General features: G+C 37.0%; 1 protein-coding gene across 1 annotated transcript in view; it reads left to right on the top strand.

Annotated features, from left to right (window-relative positions):
• The window catches only part of COL6A5 (collagen type VI alpha 5 chain), a 129855-nt gene that overhangs the window by 97623 nt on the left and 8411 nt on the right, over window positions 1-23821 (top strand). Inside the window, exons 34-40 of the mRNA XM_077865238.1 lie at window positions 1832-1925; window positions 2453-3112; window positions 5731-5821; window positions 7988-8193; window positions 20264-20953; window positions 22552-22648; window positions 23379-23623. Of these exons, the coding sequence (XP_077721364.1) occupies window positions 1832-1925; window positions 2453-3112; window positions 5731-5821; window positions 7988-8193; window positions 20264-20953; window positions 22552-22648; window positions 23379-23623 (2083 nt within the window). The remainder of the gene's footprint in view (window positions 1-1831; window positions 1926-2452; window positions 3113-5730; window positions 5822-7987; window positions 8194-20263; window positions 20954-22551; window positions 22649-23378; window positions 23624-23821) is intronic.

Genomic DNA, 23821 nt, shown 5'->3' with positions numbered 1-23821 from the left:
GGAAGCCCTTTATGACACGAAGAGAATCAATCTGCTCATGATACATCCAAGAAGTTTTTGGATATAGGAGCCACAGGGAAAGTCACAATATAAACTGATAAAAAGGATTGTAGGAAGTCAAAGTTTTGTCTACAAAAATGACTACCTCCCAACATACTAGATTATTTACTTATTTGTTGTATTATGGTATATGTCCCTATTGCACTAGACTATAAGGTAGAGATTTTATCTGCTTTGTTCATTTCTGTATCTCCAGCATCTAGAATACTACCTATAACATTATAGGCATCCAATAAATATGTATTGAATGAATGAATGAGTGAATGGATGAATGAAGAGCATATGGTTTATTCCTGTGAACAAACTTCCTTGATTTACCAAGGCAGCATTTAGTCTTTCCATGGGAGACAAACAAGGTCAAATACAAAATAATACCCAAAGCATCCAATTTCATAAAAAAAAATAGTAAGGAATGTAGTAAATACTTTTTGACTAAAAGGCTGGAGTAATTATAAATATTTTCAAATGCTCACTCAGTGTTTTACAGAAAAACAGGGTGTAACTTTTCTAACCCTTTACCTTCCCAAGGAAGAAGGGGGAAAAGCATAAATATCCCTGTGGATTGAGAGATACGTCATCACCACCCAGGAATGATAGGTTTCTTTCATTGTAATAAAGGTATCTGCTTTCCATGGTGCCTCACACAGAGTAAATGGCCAATAAGTAGTTATTGACTCACTGAATGAATGAGTGAATTAAGAATAAATGAATGGGGATCCCTGGGTGGCACAGCGGTTTAGCGCCTGCCTTTGGCCCAGGGCGCGATCCTGGAGACCCGGAATCGAATCCCACGTTGGGCTCCCAGTGCATGGAGCCTGCTTCTCCCTCTGCCTGTGTCTCTGCCTCTCTCTCTCTCTGTGTGACTATCATAAAAAAAAAAAAAAGAATAAATGAATGCCCTATATTGTACCTCTCAGTAAGTATTGAAGCAAGAAAAGCAACCAAGAGACAGACGAAATGAGACTGTGTGCTACCAAGAATTTTGAATAGACTTAGTATCTTTTGTCTACTATCTTTGGAAATAAACTTTTAAATTAGAATTTGTGACTGAGGAAATCTACTTGACATCTGAAAGATGTACCTTCTTCTAAATAGGATTATTGGGGGTGGAAATAGTTGGGATCACTGCTTAAAGAAGCCAAGGGAAACTTGTACGTAAATAAAATTTCTCCAGAATCCAACTTCAGAAGCTGATGTGTGGCACATTATCAGCTGGTGCATAATCAGAAGCGTATAGGGGTACCTGGCTGGCTCAGTCAGTAGGGCATGAGGCTTGATCTTGGGGTTGTGAGTTTGAGTTCACACATGGGGTACTTAAGTACACATGGGTACTTATTATTATATGTGCTGCCGAAGCGAGCACACACATGGGTACTTAAAAATAAAATCTTAAAAAAAAAAGAAGCACATAAAATTCAGTGAGAATTTCAGAATTGGAAATAAGTGTGAGATTTTAATGCTTGCCTCAGTGGGTGAATCTAATGGTTATTGTGTGATAGTTTTCTCATCATAAAATAAAGATGCTGATAGTTGAATTACTTCCTTGTGTTGTTTAAAAGGATTGTGTGTGTGTGTGTGTGTGTGTGTGTGAGAGAGAGAGAGAGAGAGAGAGAGAGAGACAAAAAAGATGTACTCAATAGAGCAAAGGGCTATAATGCAAGATAATGGTGATTAGCTAGGCGTTTTTCAAGCCAATCCTTAAAGTGAGTTCACAACGGCTCCCTGATAATGGTGAAAGAAAATGAGCAAATATACTTGTTTTTCGTTACAGTTTGACAATACTGGAACATTTCAGGTGATCCCAGTTTCTCCAAATGGGAAGTATGAGCCATTAGAAAAATTTCAACACTGTACACTTTGCTACGGTAAGACCCATGAGAATTTATTGTGCTGAAACAATTAAGTGCCTTCTGGGTGAGTTATTAAATCTGGCTTTATCAGATATTTCTAGTGTTGATTGTAGATTTATTTTAAGTTTCCTAGTCTTTTAACACCATACGTTAGGGTTTCAATTTCTGTAATATTTAGAGCTTCCAGAGAATGTGAAAGTTGGTTTAAAATACTATCCTAATTGATATGGCTTTTCTTTGGGGAACATTTTGGTAGTGTGTATCAAAAACCTCTAAAATATTGAAAATATTTTCTAAATGAGTTTAGATATTACTTACAGACTTCAAGCATACATGCTACCTACATCTGCTTTCAACAAAGACTTTCCCAAATTGCCTTCTAGTGGCCACAGAAATATTGGGACATTGAAAATTCTTCATTAACTTAAATAGTTTATTAATTATTGGTAATAAGTCACTAAAGCACTTGAAAAATATCTCAAACAACAGTGTCTTGTTGTGCAGACATTGAATCAATCATGAATCTCTCTATGTGTTTTCAGACAAATGTTTTCCAAATGTTTGCATCAAAGAGATTTTTCTACCTGAAAATTCATACATGGATGTGGCTTTCCTCTTAGACAATTCTCAGACTATAGCAAATGATGAGTTTAAGGCTGTGAAAACCTTGGTGAGCTCTATGATTGACAACTTCAACATTTCATCAGATCCAAGAATCTCAGACTTTGGTGATAGGATTGCCTTGTTGAGCTATTCTCCTTGGGATACTTCTAGGAGAAAGAAGGGTGTGGTAAAAACAGAGTTTGGATTTACAACTTATAATGACAGAGTCCTAATGAAGAGGCATATCCAGACTTCCCTCCAACAGCTAAAAGGAGAAGCTACCATTGGCCATACCCTACTGTGGACTGTGGAGAACCTCTTCCCACAAACACCCAACTTGAGAAAACACAAGGTCATTTTTGTGATCTTATCTGGAGAGTATCATGAGAGAAAGGAATTCTTGAAGAAGGTAGCTCTGAAGGCCAAGTGCCAAGGCTATGTCATATTTGTGGTTTCCCTGGGCTTTACACATATGGATGACATGGAAGAGTTAGCCAGCTACCCACTTGATCACCATCTGATACAGCTTGGGAGAATTCATAAACCAGATCTGGATTATGTTACGAAGTTTGTAAAGCCACTTGTTTACTATATCAGACGTAAGTCATTGTTTTGTTTTCCTTTTTTGTTTTAATAAATTGGTATATGTTAATAGTATTGATAGCCTAACACATCTTTGAATCTCTAGCTAACCCAAATATACAAATTAGATGGTGAGAGGGAGAGAGAGGTGGGACATACCCTGATTATACCCCATTTTTACCATAATCTGGTGAGACTTTTTTCATGAGAGAGTGTCTTTTACACAAAATCTCAGCACTAAAATCATGGAGTGATTGGAGGTCTCTAGAGCCACATCTGCTAGCCTAAAGAAGTTTTAGCACTTCTTTGATAAGCATTTACATTAAAAGTTTGCCCTACTGCACCTGGTTTATTTTCAACCTTGGTACACCCTGGAGACCTGTATGAAGGCTTAAAGATGGCACAGTCCAAAGTCCAAAGAGTTTAAGCATACAAATCATATAGGAATCTTGTTAAAACTCAAATCCTGGTTCAGTCTGTAGAGGGTGGAGCCTGAGACTCTGCATTTCTAACAGTGATGTCAATGCTTCTGGTCCAAGAATGACACTTTGAGTAGGAAGGCTTGAGGCCAATGCACTACAAAATGTCACCTGTTGGATGGGCAAGAGTCCACAAACTGATCTGCAAGCAAGAAATACAGAGATTGAGAATAAGCAGCTATAAACCTTTAAAGCAATTTGACATTGCCTCAGCATGAAAGTGTACTCTGTCTCATATGACAAGATGGAATCCACAAGGATCAGTCTGCAAAGGATTAGAAATAAAATACCTTCCCCACAAATGATTTGAGAAACTCTCTAGAGCAGTAGTTCTTGACTAAGGATGATTTTACCTCCCAAACATTTGGAAATGTCTGGAGATACTTTTTTTTTGTCACAACTGAGGGAGAGGATTCTAGCATCTAGTGCATAGAGACCAGGGATGCTGCTAAACATCTCTCTAAAGCACAGGATACCTCCCGAAGGAAAAAAAAAAAAAAAAAAAGATACAGCCCAAATTGTCAGTAGCACTGAAATTGAGAAACCCTGACTCTAAGGCATCCCACAGAATCATGGCTGAACCTGTTCCTTCTGGGACTCTACCATGTTCAGACCTAAGTTCTGTAGGAGCCAGTCTCACCACTCTTTGAATTCCAAAGTTGCCCTGGTGTTTGAGGAATCTCCAATAGCACCATCATGACAGTATCTTAAGAGTTCCCTCTCCGTTGCAGAGAAAGCTCGATCTTTTTGCTGTAAATCATATTTGATTGCAGAGTCCAATATTCTTGGGAATATCATGTTATTTCTTTAAATGCCTTCTATTGTATGATACACCATTATATTATATAAAAAGAAAGAAAAGTGCTTCCAATTTAATGTTGTTATCAACTTGCCTATTAGAGTTTTGTATTTTATAGTAACTGAGAATTCTTTTACACTAGCAAATGTCACTCTTGTGCATGCATAAACAGGGCATATGTATGAAATAGACTAGTGGGGGCATTCCTAAAACTTCTTTACACTCAAAACTGGACTCCTGTGAGCTATTTCTTGACTCCAATTCACTGAGATCTATCTTGTTCAGTGCAACATTATTCTTTATGTTGTCAAGATAGATGGTGACACAGCACTTTTAAAGGACTCTATAAAAACAATTCAAAGCTGGTCTTGCTGGGCTCCTAAGTTAGGCGTTGCGATGATTAGAGCTAGCTTTTGATTGCCACCTGAACAATGTTGGTAAATACACCTAGTTCAGTGCCTTCCCATAACCACTTGTTTCATAGGGATTAAAAGATTTCTCTACTAACACTTCTGGGAATTGTTTCTAAACTATTGACCCTTATTCTATCAGCTTTATTGCTGGCATATTTGATATTCCCACATACACAGGCAATGTCACTAGTATAACAGTTCCCACTTTACTAATGGCAGCTGTCAAATGCAATTGATTAGAAGACTTAATCTCATTTCAAGGGAATGGGGAAAAAATGCTCGTCTTAGAACTAGAGAAAAGTACACTTATTATAAAACCCTAAACATTCTCCAAGATATTTTCATGGAATTGTGGATCATTCAGTGGCCCAAAGCCTCCTTTAATTAAAAACTATTTTCCTGAATGAGGAGAAATAATGATACACTTTTTAACATAGAGCAACAGTGGGAAGGGCACAATGTGGCATATTATTTATGTCAGTAAGCTAAAATTTTTTCTTTGATCATTTTCCTCCTAGGAAACCAGTGTTAATGGGTACAGAAGCACAGAAATAGCATCATATTATAAAATGCTACCTTTTCTATGTTTGATCCATTAGCATAAACTAGAATAAATAAGCTTGACAGATTCAGAATAAAATTTCCCTTAGAGTCCATTAGCCTGAGCATGTGGAAATCCTGTGGTACAGTTAACCCTTAAATGAACAATTTGATGAGGCTTGTTTTCTATGAGCCTAGTAATTCTTTGGCTGCAAAACACTCTAAAACCAAGTTTGAAGGTTGTTTCTAGTTACTACTGTTTTCTGTTTCCACTCCCCCCAAGTTTGGCTAAAATATCTTAGTGACATTGATTGCTTCAAGAAGATTCCTGTTGGGATTTTTTTTTCCTTAGCAAATGTAATTTCTGATTTAAAAACCTAACTATAACTTTGCTCTCTCAATAGGAGGATTCAATCAGTATCCACCACCAGTGCTTGAGAATACCTGTAGACTCATCAATTCAGAAGAAGAAGATAATCAAAACAGTGATCTCCTGTGAGTTAGAAATCTCTTCTATTTATAAGAGACTGTTAATTGACTGATGGCAGCTTATTAGGTTGAGAAAGCTAATAAGGTCTCTAAAGGCTTCCCCATATATTCCATTTTCTAGAGCAGAAGCTACACAGCAAGCATGCTTTCTGGATTGATGTTTCTGTAACTTCCTCATGAGCTGTATTACAATTTTTCCTTTCAGTTCATGGTTTCCTGAGAAATTCCCACATTGAGATCTACCCCAGAATAGAACCCACAATATAGCCTTAGTCACTGCAACCTCACTTCCCACCCTTCCCCAGCATCAGCACTGAGTTCTGGCCATAGTGGACTCTTACCTGCCTTGTGTGAATGGTTGCTTCACCCTCCTGGGTCTCGGGTTACACTGCCTGGAACTCTGTTCCTTCCAGTGAAATCTTACCCATTGTCCATGGCCCTGATGGAAGATGCCTCCTCTTAGAGGCCCGTTTTGACTTTCAAAGTCCTTACTTTCTTGTATCTTCTTATACTTCTGTGGAAGCACTTATTACAGTTTATCACAATGTCTTATTTCCCTGAAGCCTGGGGTTGCAAACAATCCATTGTTTCATCCCCCCAAAAGATAACATAAAAGACCCCACAATATAATTGCACATATAAGCATTTTTTTCCTTAAAATTGTATCCTAAATAACAATATAAATAATTAATCTGAATGAATCTTGAACCTCAAACAGAATGAGTGGCCCTTTGGTTTCTCTCTGCTTCTCTGTATTTCACCAAGCTTGGATCCCTAACTGCAGCCTTGCAAAAGCCCAAATTTAAGCCCATAATTACTTTCTTCCTCTCAGATTGCAGTTAAGGAAAGAGTTTCTCAGAACAGATAAGGTATCTCACACATATCCAGAAGCACAATGACAAGATGATGCATGCTCAGAATTCATACAAGTACATATTCCTATAATGTCAGATTTCATTCACTTGGTAGTTTAGCAAGGAAATGTCCAGTAGCCAACACCTGAAGAACACTATGGCACTGATGTCATGTGAAGCAATATTTCCCAGCATTGAATAAGACATAAATTCATTTAAAGGCAAATCAATTCTTAGAGAACTGCAGATAAAATATATGTTATTCAAACATACACAAACATAAACCTAGCTGCAAATACTGTATTTATAGTTCTTGTGCAACTATCAGACTAAAACAAACGTGCATAGAATCCAAGCAAACTCAGTAAAACACAAATTTAAAGTGCTAATTTAATATAATGGATGATTCTGCTTTGCCAAGATAGAATTATTAAAAACAAAAATTATGGTTCCTATTGGTAAAAAAAAAAAAAAAAGTAAAACATGATGCATGTTGCAGAGGTACACCTGCTTTTGGCTTGCCTACTCTGTACATGACACCTTAATTCCTCACTGCTGTCTTCACCTGTACTATTACAGAATTGTCATTCATATCATATGTCATCATATCACTTGGCTTTAAGTGTGAATGTATTATTCACATATTATGTTTGAGTTTTTTTGCCTTTCCTCATTAACTCCCAACAGTTAAAGTAGTATTCCCAAGTGCCAAACAGTAGTATCGAATACAAATGTGAACATGAAGACATTGAAATTACATAAAGGTGCATATCAACTTATATCAAATGTGTTTTCTATCGTCATCTAAAAAAACACATCCTCAAATTATCATAGAGAATTCTTAAACTCCTAAGAATATAAATGTAGACACCATTTTAAGAAATATGATGTTGATGAGATAAGTTTTATATAGTCTTATTCTTTTCAGAGCAGTTCTTGGAAAATTAAATATCTGTTTTCTTTGTTTTCTATGGGGAGTGACATCAATCTGAGAGATTATATGCTTGTTCCAAATAACCTATGATTGAGTTTCTTCTTATTTACCTAAAACTCTGTGGCAAATCAGACTCAGTTTATTCCAAACTAGTAGGTACTAGGCTATAAGCAGATGGGGGAAAATGAAGGATAAATGGGAATTGTTTATCAGTTTATACTTTTTAATAATAAAAAATCATAATGAATAATTTACTGAAATGAATTTAGATTTTTACCACTCATTTTTCTTCTAAGAAATGATTAAGTAACTATATCAAATCACTGGAATATTTTATTTGCATTCCTCAAAGCTACCATCTAACACTTCATTTTTATCTGCTAGATTTACTCCTGAGACACAGGAGTTTTCTTCAGGAGAGGACAGCTTCATTGGCCAGGAATTAAGTGCTAAATCAGACACATCTTTTGTGTGGGAGAATGGTGGAAGTGCCCATGTGGCTTACATAAACGACAGGGTTAAGCCACAAGGATTAATGATCACATATGAAAAAGGTCAGGATTCTGAAGGAATTGCAAGTTTTACTTCTGGTAAGGAAATGAAAAGTTACAATGGAATTTTTAAATTATGGGGGTCCTCATCTTTTAACACGAGCAGAAAATCAAGTAAACGAAGGCTGTTCTCTTAGGCAACTGTTTTTCAAGTTCAAGATGGTAGCTACAGCCACTGCTTTGGTTGAAAATTAAGGTTTAAAAGATGACAAGCACCACTGATATGAGCTCTAAGAGATGTCCCTGCTATCCTCATCAGACTTAAGATTTCTCTAGAAGGATAGTGTGATGTAGAAGGAAGTGATAAGAGAACATCGGAGTAGAGGAAAGATTAAAATCACTATAAAAGCTGGCCTGGCCAGCACTTTGGACTCTGTGATTGCATGAGAAGGTATGTTATTTTTGAGGTACTTAGAAATGACAGAGCACAGACTTTCCCATTGCCTACTTTATACATTTGAGTGGCAAAGCAAGAATACCTTCTGGCAGGATTTAATAGTTTCAAATAAATCAGATGCATAGGGTTTTTGTCTGTGTTTTCATGAAAAGGCGGGGGGGAGCATTTCAAACAGACTTCAGCCATTTTCAGCTGTGCATGTAGAGGCTTCCAAAACATTCATTTGGCCAGAATACCAGCATTTAAAGCAGTAAGTCATAAGTATCATGTATGTTGTTAGACAATGCAAGTTTTAAAAAAAGGGAGCCAATCTGAGGTCAGTTATTCCTAAGAATGAATCACATTCATTCTCAGTAACTTGCTTGGATAAATACTTTTTCTTTTCCTTGGGTTCAACACTCACGTCTCCACAGTGTCCCCCTATTTATGAAATATAAATATTTGCACTCACCTTTAAAACAACCAAACTTTCCTTTTTGAAGCTAGGATTAAGAATAAAAAGGTCAGGGGGGATCCCTGGGTGGCTCAGTGGTTTAGCGCTGCCTTCAGCCCAGGGTGTGATCCTGGAGACCCGGGATCCAGTCCCACGTGGGGCTCCCTGCATGGAACCTGCTTCTCCCTCTCCTGTGTCTCTACCTCTCTCTCTCTCTGTCTCTCTGTCTCTCATGAATAAATAAATCAAATCTTTTTAAAAAAAGAAAAGGTCAATCATTAGTTGAAAAATAAGGCTTAAAAACATAATGCAGTAAAACTAAATGTCTATAGTGCCATGTCATCAAGGCATTTAACTATGTATATTTTTTAGTTAAACAATTTTTATTATCATATAGACCTAGCTTACAGAAGAGGATAGATATTTCTTCTTTTTAATGGATAGAATTAATTTTGGGTGTTCATTTCAATGATAAGGTACAGGAATTTATTATGGTTTGGTTTAAAAAAGAAGAAAAGGAGGGGGGGAGTTGTTTGGCAGGATTAGAATACCAAACTATCAATTGTGATCATTTTGTTAGAGGTAAGCATTCTAAAGTCTAATAATTCAGAAATGTGAATCTTTTCAGGAAAGGATAGATATAACTGGATATTTAGGGGAAAAAAGAGAAAAAGAACTCATCTTTGTTGCCATTTTTAACAACCATTGTTCAGTAATAACAGAAAGACTTTATTTGGTTTATTAGATGTTGAGGAATCAAGATACTTGTAGCTAGTGGAAGGTTCATTTTGGCCAAAGAAATCATTGTACATGGCTCTACTAGGAAAAAATGTAGATTATTAGCTGCCCCTCCCCACTTCATTTCTCCTGCAGTGGGTTGAAGTGTGCTGGGAGTTCCGTGGAGGATTATGTCATGTTGTGGTAGCCTGCAAACAGTATGAGCCTCAGATCTAAGGATAATATATATTTTTTTATCCAGTAAACTAAATCTGAGTTTCAGATCATAAGTGTTGCCTAGGGATTTTGTGCTATTTCTTCCTTCCTTTCTTTTATCATCTTTAGCCAGTTGCCAAAACCTGCTGAGGACTTTCTATATAATGCGCCGTCCTCATGAAGAGTACATTGTGGGTTAGATATTTTATTCAGTTGCTAAGAGATGAGCTTTGATTAGTTCCAGATGTACAGATAGAAGGTTGATAACTTGCATAAACACCCTCATATGCTGTGCTTGTTACTCATTTGTAATGTGATTCTTATGGCTGATGGCTGATCTTTCTGCCCTTGAATTGACAGTCTTGGGGGAAAGTCAGGAATCTGAACCACTTAAGATATGTATAGTTTCCAGAGTCCTGTGGGCTGGTAATGAGTTGTGTATTTTCCTTGAGAAGCACAATCACTATTTCTCTACCTATGCCTCTCCCTCTGATTTCCAAATTCATCTTCAGTTTCATCACCTTTCCTGGCCCTCTCTAATCCTTACAACAGCTGAAGGACAGTTTGTATCAGAATCACCTGGAAGTCCTTCATAGCCACAGATTGCTAAGCCCTCCTCAGAACTACTCCTTCATATTTAGGAGTATGAGTGGTGGAGAATAGTCTAGAAACTTTAAAACCACCAGAGGTAATTTTTCTATGTCCACAAGCTTGAGATCCACTATCCCAAGGATTCTCAAAGTGTGGTCCCTAAACCAGCAGCACCAGCAGCACCTGGGAACTCATTAGAAATGCAGCTTTTCGGGGATCCCTGGGGGGCTCAGCGGTTCAGCGCCTGCCTTTGGCCCAGGATGTGGTCCTGGAGTCCCAGGATCGAGTCCCGCATCACGTTCCCGGCATGGAGCCTGCTTCTCCCTCTGCCTGTGTCTCTGCCTCTCTCTCTCTCTCTCTCTCTCTGTCTTTCATGAATGAATAAATAAATAAAATATTTTTTAAAAATGCAGCTTTTCAGCACTCACCCAGACCTACCAAATCAGAAACTCTGGGGCTGGGGCTCAGGAATCTGAGTTTTAAGAAGCAGAGCAGATGGCTCTAATACAGGTGGTATTTTAAGAACCGCTGTTCATCCTACTACTTTGGTGGGCCAGATTTGCTCTGCATTCTCAATGGAGCTGAAACCAATTGAGTATCTGAACCACAAAACAGAGGTGGGAATTCCTGTTTCCAAAGGAATCCCCATGAACTGCATAATAATTTTATTTTACTCCTCTAAGACCACTGAACGTTCATGTCTCCCTCCATCCACTCAACATCTAAAAAAACACTTTTTAAGATCTAAATAATATAAAGATAATGTAGAGATGATATCATGCATTTTGACCACAATATGTGCAATATAAAAATTCTTTGGAAAATTCAGTCTTTCTTAATTACTTACCAAAGGAATACACACAGTACTTAGGAATTGTGAAATGAAAAATGGGTGGTTTAATTCTAATTAAGTTGTAACTGTGACCCAGGGGCAAGCCAGTACTTTCATCAAAGATACTGTGCTAACCAATATTTAAGATATAGTTAGTTGATTTTCAAGATTAAAGGACAGGATAATTTGTAATGAAATGTTAAATACAACCCAAACTGAGGCTGGGGCTCGCTCACAGCTTTAAGAGGTCATAGGCCATAGGATAACTTCAACTAATGTTCTTTTCAATGAATTTCACTGAGAAATGAGAAATAACACTTCTCCCTTAGAACTAGACTGGAATTCTGTTTTAGGGAATTTGCATAGGCTCCATTTTACATTTTTTATTTTTCGAACATTAATCTGATTCTGAACTACAAACCAGCTTTTTTTTTTTTTTTTTTTAAGTCAATATGTCTTTTGACTTCTACTCAGTCATAGGGTATTAGAGCTGGAAAGGTATTTAGTAATCACCTCTGGCAAATTCACCTGGGGGTGATTGCACTTTACCCACCCTGGGAGACATTGCAATGTCTGGAGATGGTTTTTGTTGTCCCAACTGGAAGGTGCTACTGGCATCTAATGGACAGAGGCCACAGACGCTGCTAAATATTTTACAATGCCCAGAACCTCCCCTCACAACAAAGAACTATTTAGTCAAACTGTCAATAGTGGGAGAAACCTAGTTTTAGAAGAAACTTCATGCCCCAAGTTCTCAGAGTAGGGACTCACAATTCCTACACCCTGTCAACGGTTTCCCTGTTACACTCTCAAGATTCTGCTAAAACAAAAAAATCTAAAAAATTATGAAAGTACTATCATATCATATAAGATTTGAATACAAAGAATCTCAAATAATTTAGCAAAAATTATTCATAGTGTAGAGTATATTCTTTGTTTTTTCCATAGGTATATAGTTTTACATCATTTCATCCAATTGGATATCCTGCTTTTCACATCATATTAATGTCATACATTTTGCATGTTGCTGCAAGCTTCATACTGATTTTTCTGTATCTTATGTTACTTTCAATGAATGAATTTATCTCTTATTGAACACTTAGTTCATTTCTAATTTTTGCCGTTATGTATTGAACTTGAATATATTATCTTGACTTCTGCTGAACTTAAATCCATACTGGACTTAAAAATGCAGCAGAATTGGCTTCTAAGTCACCTGTGGAACACCAGCTGAATGTCCTACTTTCATTTCAGTACACATTCTAAAGAGGAGGTCAGTAATAAAATTGTGGTCGTATCTGAATTTTAATGATGTGTTTCACGAACGCTTTAGGAAATTTCAACCATCTTGATGTTCTTTGGGGAATAAACTGATTTTCCTGATCATATTAAACTGTAGGCTGAGGTGGTTGCGTTTACTTTTGCTTGGGAATTTATTATGTTGTTATTACAGTTTTGAGTGTCTTCCATGAAGGTTTTGAATGTGGACAAAACTAATGTGAACTGATTGTTCAGGATATGTGGACTGTTTGAATTCAAATGTACACTGAGGTTGCTTCTGTATGTCTCATGCAATCATTTATTGCAAGTAATAAAGCAATGTTCTAGAATACTAGTGACATTTTTTTTCATGCAGACCCCTTTCTTATGGAATAAAACTTGGAAATAGTAATTGGGTGATAGTGGTGGTGGTAGAGGGGGTTGTGATGACAGAGTTGGCGCTGGTTGCAGAGATAGGAAAGACAGTGGTGGTGAAGGTGTTAGCTGTTGCTGATGGTGGTGGTAGAGGTGGGTGGTAGAGATGTTGATGGTGGAGATGGAGGTAGGGGTAGGAAAGTGGGGTGATGATTGTGGTGGTAATAGTGGTAGTGGTGGGGAAATGATGGTGATGAGAGCAGTGGTGGAAGTGTGAAGGTGGGATGGCAGTAGTGGTGGTGGTGGTGGTGGAGGTGAAGGTAACAGTGACAGCCCTCATTAAGCACTAAGGATTTATGTGGATTTTCCATGATTATTCAGATGTCCTTTCATGTAGCAAATACATATTGGCTCCTGTTCTGAGTTAAGCCCTGAGTTATTCTCTTTGGGGACTTAGAGAAGTTGTTTTGTTTGGTTTGTTTGTTTGTTTTTTTTTTTTAAAGACTCAGACAGAGGCCCTATCTTCAAGGAGCTTGGGTTTGACAGAATATATTCTGTGTGTACAAAAAAAATGTGTAACACAAGTCAGAACATATTCCATTTAACTAAAAGTACAGATGGAATGCTCTGAGGACTAATGTTTATTCACTGCAGTACAATTCTCAGAGAACTATTTCTCTGCACTGTCTCACTTGATGATTGAACAATGCACGAAGAATAGTCATAACCACAGAAGCTACTGCTTACTTAGCACAACTGTGTGCCAGGCACAGTGCTAGGCACTGTAGACACATGATTACATTTCATCTTTACCAAAAAGTCTATCATCATTATTACTATTATTACATTTTGTATTTTTAAAGTTTGTTTGTTTGATTATTTAGAGCATACACATGCAAGCAGAGGGAAGGGCAAAGAAAGAGGGAGAGGGAAAGAAAGTATCTCAAGTAAACTCCTCGATGAGTGTAGAGCCCAAGATGGAGCTCAATCTCACAACTCTGAAACCATGACCTGAGCCAATATCAAGAGTCAGATGCTCAACTGACTAAGCCATCCCAGTACCCCTGCACTTTGTATTTTACAGATGAAGACACTGAATAAGAGCTTCAAGTACTTAGCTTTAAGTAGCAGAACCAGGATTCATACCCATGCCCACTAACTTTTAACCATGTGTGCCATGTGGCTTGGTGATGGCTTTGTCTGCATTTACAGATAAGGAAATAAATCCAATTGCCAAATTTGAGAATAAATTCGATCACATCATCATTTGGGAAAATTATCTTAAAATAATTTTTGTAGTGCCATTTTATTTTTTTATTTTTTTAAAGATTTTATTTATTTATTCATGAGAGACAGAGAGAGAGAGAGAGAGAGATGCAGAGACACAGGCAGAGGGAGGAGCAGGCTCCATGCAGGGAGCCCAACGTGGGACTCGATCCTGGGTCTCCAGGACCACGCCCGGGGCTGAAGGTAGCGCTAAACCACTGAGCCACTGGGGCTGCCCCCATTTTATTTTTAAAACATAATTTCATTAAAAATAATTCCTGGTTATAAACTCATCCAGAGGCCCTAATGCCAGAATAAATTTGCTTTATAAACTGCTTATAAATTCACCTAGAGTCCAGAGCACAGAATAATACCATAAACACCAAAAATGCTAGATCTGGGTAGTTTGGGTCTAAATAATTCCTAAGGCATGCGTTGCTTTTTCTCGGTGTGCTGGTACATTCTGCAGACTTGTTTCAGAGTGTGAAGTTGACTGCATGAGTGAGTCTGTCAGACTAAGTGCCACCTAGAAAGGTCTAGGTCAAGAAAGATATTTATTCTGTCTTTGGGGGAAAAGGATGAAATCTATTTTAAGACAGTCACTTCTACTTGTTCAGGTAAATGTGGGAAAGAGGATCACATACAATAAACCAAGGGAATTTTAAATGTATCTATATTTCCCTTTGGCATAAAATCAATGATACACAGTCACACACACTCTTGCGCCTCCCTTCCTTGCTGCTCCGTCTTAGAACTTGGCCACTGACCTAAGGAGGGAAGACAGGCCTAAGATGGCATTGTTAAATGGAGAGGTACATAAATTATTGCCAACTCCTCTGTAGTTAAACATTCACAAACAGCAGAATGAGCCTTCTCATTTCTGAGAACATGCATACATATGTGCATGTGCAAGTTGTCTTCCACTAATACCAGTTGATTATGCATTTTTTCTTATGGAAATTCTGATTTACGAAATATAGTAACATGGGCAGGATTTTCAGGTCTTTGCAGCTTTTCTATTTATTTCCCTCTAAAAATTATATCTGTGGAGTACTTAGGATATGTTAGGCACTGTGCAAACTTAATTTAACTCTCTAAAAAACTTTATAAGATTATAGTTTATTATTGCTATTTTTTACATAATGAAACTGAGGTATGGAGGGACTCAGTCACAGAGGTAACAAACAGCAGAAACAGGACTCAAACCACAAGTTTCTGCTCATAACCACTGCCCTATAATGCCTAGAGAAGAAAAAATTGAAATTTTTATTTAATTCATATAGTTACCTACTTTTGGAAGAAAACTTCCTCTAGTGGTTTCACTTAGAAGGAATAGCAGTTGACCAAGAACCTCATTTTTCATATCAGCTCCCAGGGCTTTTGGCGAAGTGGTTAAAATGTCTGCTCTACCCTCATATCTGATGACCATTTCTTCGAAGGATTTATGTGAGTGGAGCTTAAATCCTGCCTCTACCACTTAGAAGCTGTCATTTCTTGGCCAAATAATTTACTCTTTCCAAGCCTCTGCTTGCTCATCTGTAAAAGGGGAATGATGGTAACTGCACCCTCATGGTGCATGAGAGAAGACATGCACAGAGCTGAGCATAAGACCTGAAGTGAACTGAATGCTCAATCAAATACTCAGTATAAAAGCAGGAAAGAAAACATTGCCAACCTCATGGGAAGTCTTCTAAAACAATGTTAACTTAAAAAAATATTGCTGAAGTTCATGCGGACAGAAATATACATGTAAGGTAGCCTCAGTTATACATGTGACTTGCCTGTGAAGAACACATGGCTAATTTTGGCCTCTGGAGAAACTCCAGATCAGATCACTGGATAATTCATGCATATCTTGAGGTTTCCCACAAATGCCATGAAAGACAGCATAGCTACTTCACAGCATACTTAATCCCAGTCCAAATGGCTCGTGTCCTGTAAATTCTCCCTTCTCTCTAAATTCCCTTTCCACTTCTGCTTCTTCCTAAAGTTACTGGAGCACACATGGTATTGTGGCTTAAATGTCAGCCAAAGTTAGGCTAATCTCTGGGGCCGCTTCCCTAGAAATCTAGTTGGATCCCTCATTCCTTCCAAGCCTCCTCCATAATAAAGTGAGCCAGCCCTTCCTCCTCTGCCATTCTGTGGAAATTCTTCCACAGACTTGAAGACGGGACTTTGGCTCCATGACATTTCCAGAAAATACACAGTATTGCTATGAGCTATGGATATATTGTATCCATACTCCTGCCAGGTTTTCTTGAGAGAAAATAGTTTTGAAGGCCCACTCTCCCTAAGTAAGATGAATTTAGACTCAAAGTAGAATAATCATACTTTATGTTTGGCTATTTTAGAGTTTTTGAAACATAAGCATCTACATTTGGCTTCTTGATTCTCATGCTAATCCTGCAAGTAGGAAGAGAGCCTATTTTTTACAGATTTTTGTGAGTGAAAATATACCTCCTTAGAAAATAATTCTGCTGGGTACTTTGGAAAAGGATTGAGATTTTGCTCAACTATAAAGAGAAAATTGGGGAAAAGCAGTAATCTTTTTGATATGGGCATGCATGAACAAATATTTCACTAACATAGGTCAACCATCCTCTTCTATCACAACATTTATGAAATACTTTTCCTCATGCTTTAACAAATTATGTTGATTGGTGAGTGCACATGCATGTGAGGAAATGCCCTGAACCTAAGGGAAGAACCATCAGAAAAGATTACAGAATAGTGCCAGTTGCTCATAGCAGTCCAGGAACAATGCCTTTTCCTGCCAGCAAGCCTGGAAAAACTCATAACTTATAGAATATTGGGGAGAAAACCTAGGAAGGTCTTGTCTCAGTAGTGGGGAATAATTAGCCTCAAATTAAGCACTGCTCTGAACTCACCAAACAAATTATAATAGCACAACCCAAAAGGATCAAATAGTTTGCATGTAACATGAATATTTGTAGGAATAGAAAAATATTCCACATCCAAAAAGGAAAATTTCAAAATATCTGGCACAAAAAGAAACATGAAAACATGACCATAATCAAGAGCATAATAACTCTAAAACAAACCAAAACTGACACAGATGTTAGAATTAACAAAGATATTAAAATAGCTAATATAACTATATTTCATATGTGAAAAAGTAGAGACATGGAAGATACAAAAAAAAGATTCAAATAGAATTTGTAGAGATAAAAGTTGTAATGTCTAGGATGAACAATATACTTGATGGGGTTAATAACAAATTAGATTTGATAAAAGAAAACATCAGTGAACTTGAAGATGTAGCAATGGAATTACCCAAAATAAAACTCAGAGAGAAAAAATATTTTTTAAAAATGAGAAGAGCATCAGAGTTTCAATATCCTTTCTCAATATTTGGTAGGAAATCAGCAGAAAGACAGTAGTCTTGAGTGATACTAGCAACTAATCTCACCTAATGGATATTTATAGAACACTCCACACAACAATAGAATATATATTCTTTTCAACACACATGCAATACTTACCAAGATAGACTATGTTGTGGACCATAAAGCAATTATCAAAATTTTAAGAGATTGAAGTCATACCAACTGTATTCTCTAACTAAAACAGAATTAAAATTTTAAAATAAGTAGCAGAAAGATCTTCAAAAAATCCCTAAGTATTTGGAAACTAAATAAAGTGCTTCTAAATAATTCACAAAGAAATCCAAAGGAAAATTAGAACATATTTTGAAATGAATGAAAATAAAATCATAATATACCAGAATTTCTGAGATTCCACTAATGCAGTACTTAGAAGGCATTAAATACCTGTGTTGGTAAAAAAAAAAAAAAAAAAAAAAAGTTTTCAAATCAATGACTTCAACTTCAACTTTCATCTTAAGAAATCAGAAGAAGAGGGATCCCTGGGTGGCGCAGCGGTTTGGCGCCTGCCTTTGACCCAGGGCGCGATCCTGGAGACCTGGGATCGAATCCCACATCGGGCTCCCGGTGCATGGAGCCTGCTTCTCCCTCTGCCTATGTCTCTGCCTCTCTCTCTCTCTGTGACTATCATAAATAAAAAAAAAAAAAAAAAGAAAGAAAGAAATCAGAAGAAGAACCCATGGTAAGCAGCGAAAGAAAGGAAGTAATAAAATTAAAGTAGAACTCAATGAAATAGAAAAGAGAAAATTAGTAAAACCAAAAGCTGTTTCTTTGAGAATATCAAAAAATTAATAAACCTATAGTCTAGCTCACCAGGAAAAAAAAAGAAAAGAATACTAATATCAGGAATGAAAAAGGAAATATATTCCACTGATAATAAAAAGATAATCATAGAATATGATAAATAACTTTTGCCTGTAAATTAGCTCAGGTAAAATAGATAAATTTCTTGCAAATCACAAATTACCAGACTTCATTCAAGAAGTAATTTAAATAGCCCTAAACCTATTAAAGAAATTGATTTTGTAGTTTAAATTTTCCCATACAGAAAACTCCAAGCCAAAATGACTTTACTGGTCAATTCAACAAAACATCTAAGGAAGAAATAATGCCAATTCTAAACAAACATGCAGAAAACTAAAGAGGAAGGAATTCTTTTTAGCTCATTCTTTAAGGTTAGATTACCATGATAGCAAAATTGGACAAAGACTACATGAAAATGAAACTACACACCAAAATTCCTCATAAACATAGCTGCAAAAATTCTAAACAAAATTTTAAGTAAATTAAATCCAATAATATTAGCTTGATTGTCATAATTATTACACAAGGTGTAGTGATATCAAAACACTACATTGTACACCTTACAATTTTTATATAATTTTTATTCATCAAAATTTCTAATGATAGATAAAAAAAAAAGATAATGTGAAGTTTACCCTAGAAATTCAGTTACTTAAGCTACAAACATCTAATAGCTCATTTGCCCTGTTAATAACATTCTCCAAGGTATTGTTTTTGGCATTCTATTTCTATTATTAAGCTTTTATGGCATTAATGCAGGTTAATTGAATCATTTGTGAGGATTGTTGTGAGGAGTAAATAAAGTAATATAAAGCATTAATAATGGGGTTGAGCACAAATGGGTATCAATAAATTTTTGCCAGTTAGAAACCAACTTCTTGCTTGATTAGGTTTATAGACACACTTCTTTCATAGAAGAAAGAACATTGGCCACCTACTTCCTATTTTTCTGAACTAGCATTTCCTCTTGTGCCTTCACTGACCAGTCAGCACCCACATCATTGTGGATATGGTTTTATGATCCCTGAGCCTTAGAGCAAATACTTAAAGTGCTGATCTATAGCAAGATATTACATTAGCATCAGAATGTAAATCAAGGCACTATTTCCTTCACTGAAAAAGTTTTGCTACAAAAAAAAATAGTCAACTGAATTAAATTGTGTGCTTAGTAATGTAAAAGACTTACAACATGATGCAAGCTCCTTATTTTGTCTTGGGCTGATAAACTGTTTGCAAACTGGCACTTTAAATACTAACATCTTAGAGTATTTAAGGTCTCACACAGAGTTTGGTTTCTAAAATCAACATTTATACTTGTTCTCATAACATCACACTTTAGTACATATTTTGAACATGTGTATAAAGCTATATATGTTTGTGACACCAATCAATATGACTGACATATATACTTTTCTCTTAGGGTCACTGCAAAATAAATAGTTAGATTTCATGTAAATGTGTACTTCAAATTTTGTGATCATGTGGAGTACCCTAAAAATATTATATATCTCTCATCTTACATATGAAAATAGTAGAGGATCTATCAACCCTTGGACAAGGATCTGAGATAGGCTAGCAGATACATTTCTTTTCACATGACAACACCTGTCGAATGCCAATGGTTTCCTATGCAGCGTGTGGAGACATATTTGGAGAATGCATCTGGGAGCAAGTACTATAATTGATTTATGATGTCTGCCGTGGGTTTGGGAATAAACCATGGCAAATCACATGATGTGTATTGGTCATCCTTGGCTAGGAGTTCCAAGTTTAGTCTTCTACTAAAAAGAGTGACTTGAGCTATTCTATTGCAGGACATGAAAACCATGGCAGAAAAGAAGAACCAGGTGTTATTAATATACCTGGAGATACCTCTCTTCAAGAATATTACATGGATGTGGCTTTCCTCATAGATGCTTCCCAAAGAATAGGAAATGATGAGTTTAGGGAAGTGAAAGCTTTTCTTATCTCAGTGCTTGATTACTTTCACATTGCCCCAGACCCACTGACCTCCATGTTAGGAGACAGAGTTGCAGTCCTGAGCTATTCTCCTCCAGGCTATATGCCAAACAGTGAAGAATGCCCTGTCTACCTGGAATTTGATTTGATTACTTACAACAGTATATACCAAATGAAACATCATCTCCAAGACTCTTTTCAACAGCTCAATGGAGATGTTTTTATTGGCCATGCCCTGCAGTGGACAATTGACAATGTCTTTGTAGGAACTCCCAACCTGAGGAAAAACAAAGTTATCTTTGTTATATCTGCTGGTGAAACCAATCCCTTAGAAAAGGAAGTCTTAAGAAACGTAGCTCTGAGAGCCAAGTGTCAGGGCTATACTATATTTGTGTTTTCCTTTGGTCCTATACACAATGACAAGGAATTAGAAGAATTAGCCAGCCACCCACTGGATCATCACTTAGTCCAGCTTGGCCGAACCCACAAGCCAGATTTGAACTATATCACCAAGTTTGTCAAGCCATTTGTTCATTTAATCAGACGTAAGTCATTAAACCTTTTCTCTTCTATTGCTTTTGCAATAGATTTAATGTCTCTGTGTACAATCCACCAGCTGACTTATTAATAACTCCTTACTTCAGTGGAGAGTGGTAAAGTCTCAGGTGTCAAAAGAAGGCAGTGAGAAAACCAGAGAAAAATATCAGGTCTTATTGACCTTGAACTTTAATACTGCACTATCAAGGTATTTGCCAGAAAACCCCCATATAGGTAAAAAGTATTTTTTTAACCCTAATCTGTTTACTATGTACTTGATACCATGTAACGAATTCTTTAAATAGATTATATCATTGAATCATCAGTATAGCCCTCAAAGAAAAGCACTAATATCTCCATTTCACAAGTGAGGAAACTAAGGCTCAGAGACATTAAATAAATTGTTCAAGGGGATCCCTGGGTGGCTCAGCAGTTTAGCGTCTGCCTTTGGCCCAGGGCGCGATCCTAGAGTCCTGGGATCGAGTCCTGCATCAGGCTCCCAACATGGAGCCTGCTTCTCCCTCCTCCTGTGTATCTGCCTCTCTCTCTCTCCCTCTCTCCCTCTCTCTCTCTCTCTATCATAAATAAATAAATAAATAAATAAATAAATAAATAAATAAATAATCTTTAAAAAAATAAATTGTTCAAAAGCTTATAGTTTAATAGTTGGCAAATTCTAGACTCAGCTGTATGCATTTTGACCCCAGAGCTGTGCTCCTGTTCTTTAAACTATATTTCAATTCCTATACTCTTAAGGAAGGAAGGAAGGATACTGCTGTAATCAGTAATATCCTACTACCAATACCCTCTATTTACTCCAATGACTTCTGTTTTCTCTTTTATTGTAAATTACCTTTGGTTATGACTTTAATTCTTTTGAGCCATGGACATGAATCTCTTCTAGAGCCTCTGTCCCAGATAACTAGCTCAGGCATAGCCAAGTAGGGTTCTAAGGGTGTCTTTTTATGGTGAGGCTTTGATAATGACTGCCGCAGCCTCTGTCCATGTGTTGCAATTTTAGACATGGGTATAGTAGTATATCCAAGAGCTTTCAGCATCAAGCAAATCCTGGCCTGTGCTGGGATTAAAAATGAGGCAGAGGCCACATTGAATAGTTATCTGCAGCTCCTGCAAGTTTATCAGAGAATAGCAGAGATGCAGATTTGCTGCCTCTCAAAAGCCCCAGGTTTGTAACCCTCAGGAATCTTGGAATTCAGGATTCATATACAGTAGCAGGCTTGTCACTTGCCTTCTTCCAACCCTAAGATAAATAGGTCAGACAATTTCAGTAGCTCAGTGTGTCTTCTGGAAAGATTTTCCTTTTAGAGGGAGAGAAACAGATGTTAGAAGGGATTGAGAGATGTCCTTGAATTGTATCACAAGTCGGTGACATACAGAGCTTGACAATTTTAGGCTCAATCACTGCTATATCTTACTGACTTTGCCAATGAGGTATTGCAATGTCAGAGGGTGCCTACTTTGTTGAATGCCTTATAAATTAATTTGTTCTTAAAAACACTTCCAACCACAGGAAAAGATGGACTGACTTTGGGCGATAGAATATAAAATGGTAAATTTTAGATTAACCAGCCCACTCTTTCTCCAGGTGCCATCAACAAATATCCCCCTGCAGATCTCAGACCCAAGTGTGTTAACATCACCTCTCCCAACCCAGAGAACGTTGGCTCAGGAAACACTGTAGTGTGAGTTGACAAATTCACAGTTTGGGTAATACTACAGCTGGAAGCAGTCCTTCCAAAAATAATTTGAAATGAATGGCGCTTTAGTTTTCAGGATGCAAGTTTGGTTGGGATATAGGGTATGTGTTTGTGTGTCTGTTAAATACTCTTGGTTTGTGAAGACTGCACAGATCTGGAGTTAATAGCAGATAGAATAGCACCCATATTGGAAAGAGCCATGTTTCCATTTCTGTTGCTTTTATGAAAAAAAAGAGAGACTCCTATTAATACCTAATATAACACCACTAATATTGGGTACTGCCATAACAGAAAACTTATAACATCAAATGTTAGATATAACAATTTTACAGCAGAAGAAAAACAAAAAGAAAAAATGCAAAAGCAGCAAAAATATTTGCCATTTGAAAAACAGAACTCATATGAAGACTGATAGGAAGGATTCTTTTATGTTTGATTTTGCAAAGTACAACCATAAGTACTCAATAAAAATTCAGTGCTGAACATAATTTTGCTTTGGAGTCCTAAACCACTGATAAAATGCTATGATTTCTCTTTGGAATGTTAAAAAGTTGCCTGAGTCAGATTTCATCTACAAACTACACTTGGACTGTTCCAATCACATGCATAAAGTTGATTGCTATTCTATATCTGCTATTCTATATCCTGTGTTTACATTTAATTCTGCAAGGGGCTTGGCTAACATATTTTTCATCTCTTTTCTCTGTCACCTCAGCCTTATTCCTGAGGTGTATAAAATAGAGACAGGAAACAGTGAGCTGTTTGGTGAATTTGGTTCCCAGGAGCATCATTCCTTTGTATTAGGGAACAATCCTAGTAATGGTTCTGACACCGCTATTGATTTGATCCAGAAGTTATACATGCTCTTTTCAACTGGAGAACTGGTGATGAACGATAAGGAAGAGGCACATTCAGAAGAAATGCCAGCTCTAGCAGATGGTAAACAACAAGATAAAAAAGGTAACCTTGGGTACAATAGAATTGAAGCCCCTGAAGTACCTTTGTTTGGATTTTTCCCCTGGTGGAAGATGAGCAAGGATGAGCAAGGAGAACTCACTGGGACAGGTAGAAATGACAAGATAGAGAAGCTTAGGGCTGCAGGAGGTTCCCACAATGAGGAAGCAAACAATATATAACTCTAGAAAGGCAAAAAAGGGA

The sequence above is a fragment of the Canis aureus genome, chromosome 22 (genome assembly GCF_053574225.1).
Source record: "Canis aureus isolate CA01 chromosome 22, VMU_Caureus_v.1.0, whole genome shotgun sequence".
NCBI classification, from domain to species: domain Eukaryota; kingdom Metazoa; phylum Chordata; class Mammalia; order Carnivora; family Canidae; genus Canis; species Canis aureus.
This window is presented reverse-complemented; position numbering and strand designations above follow the sequence as displayed.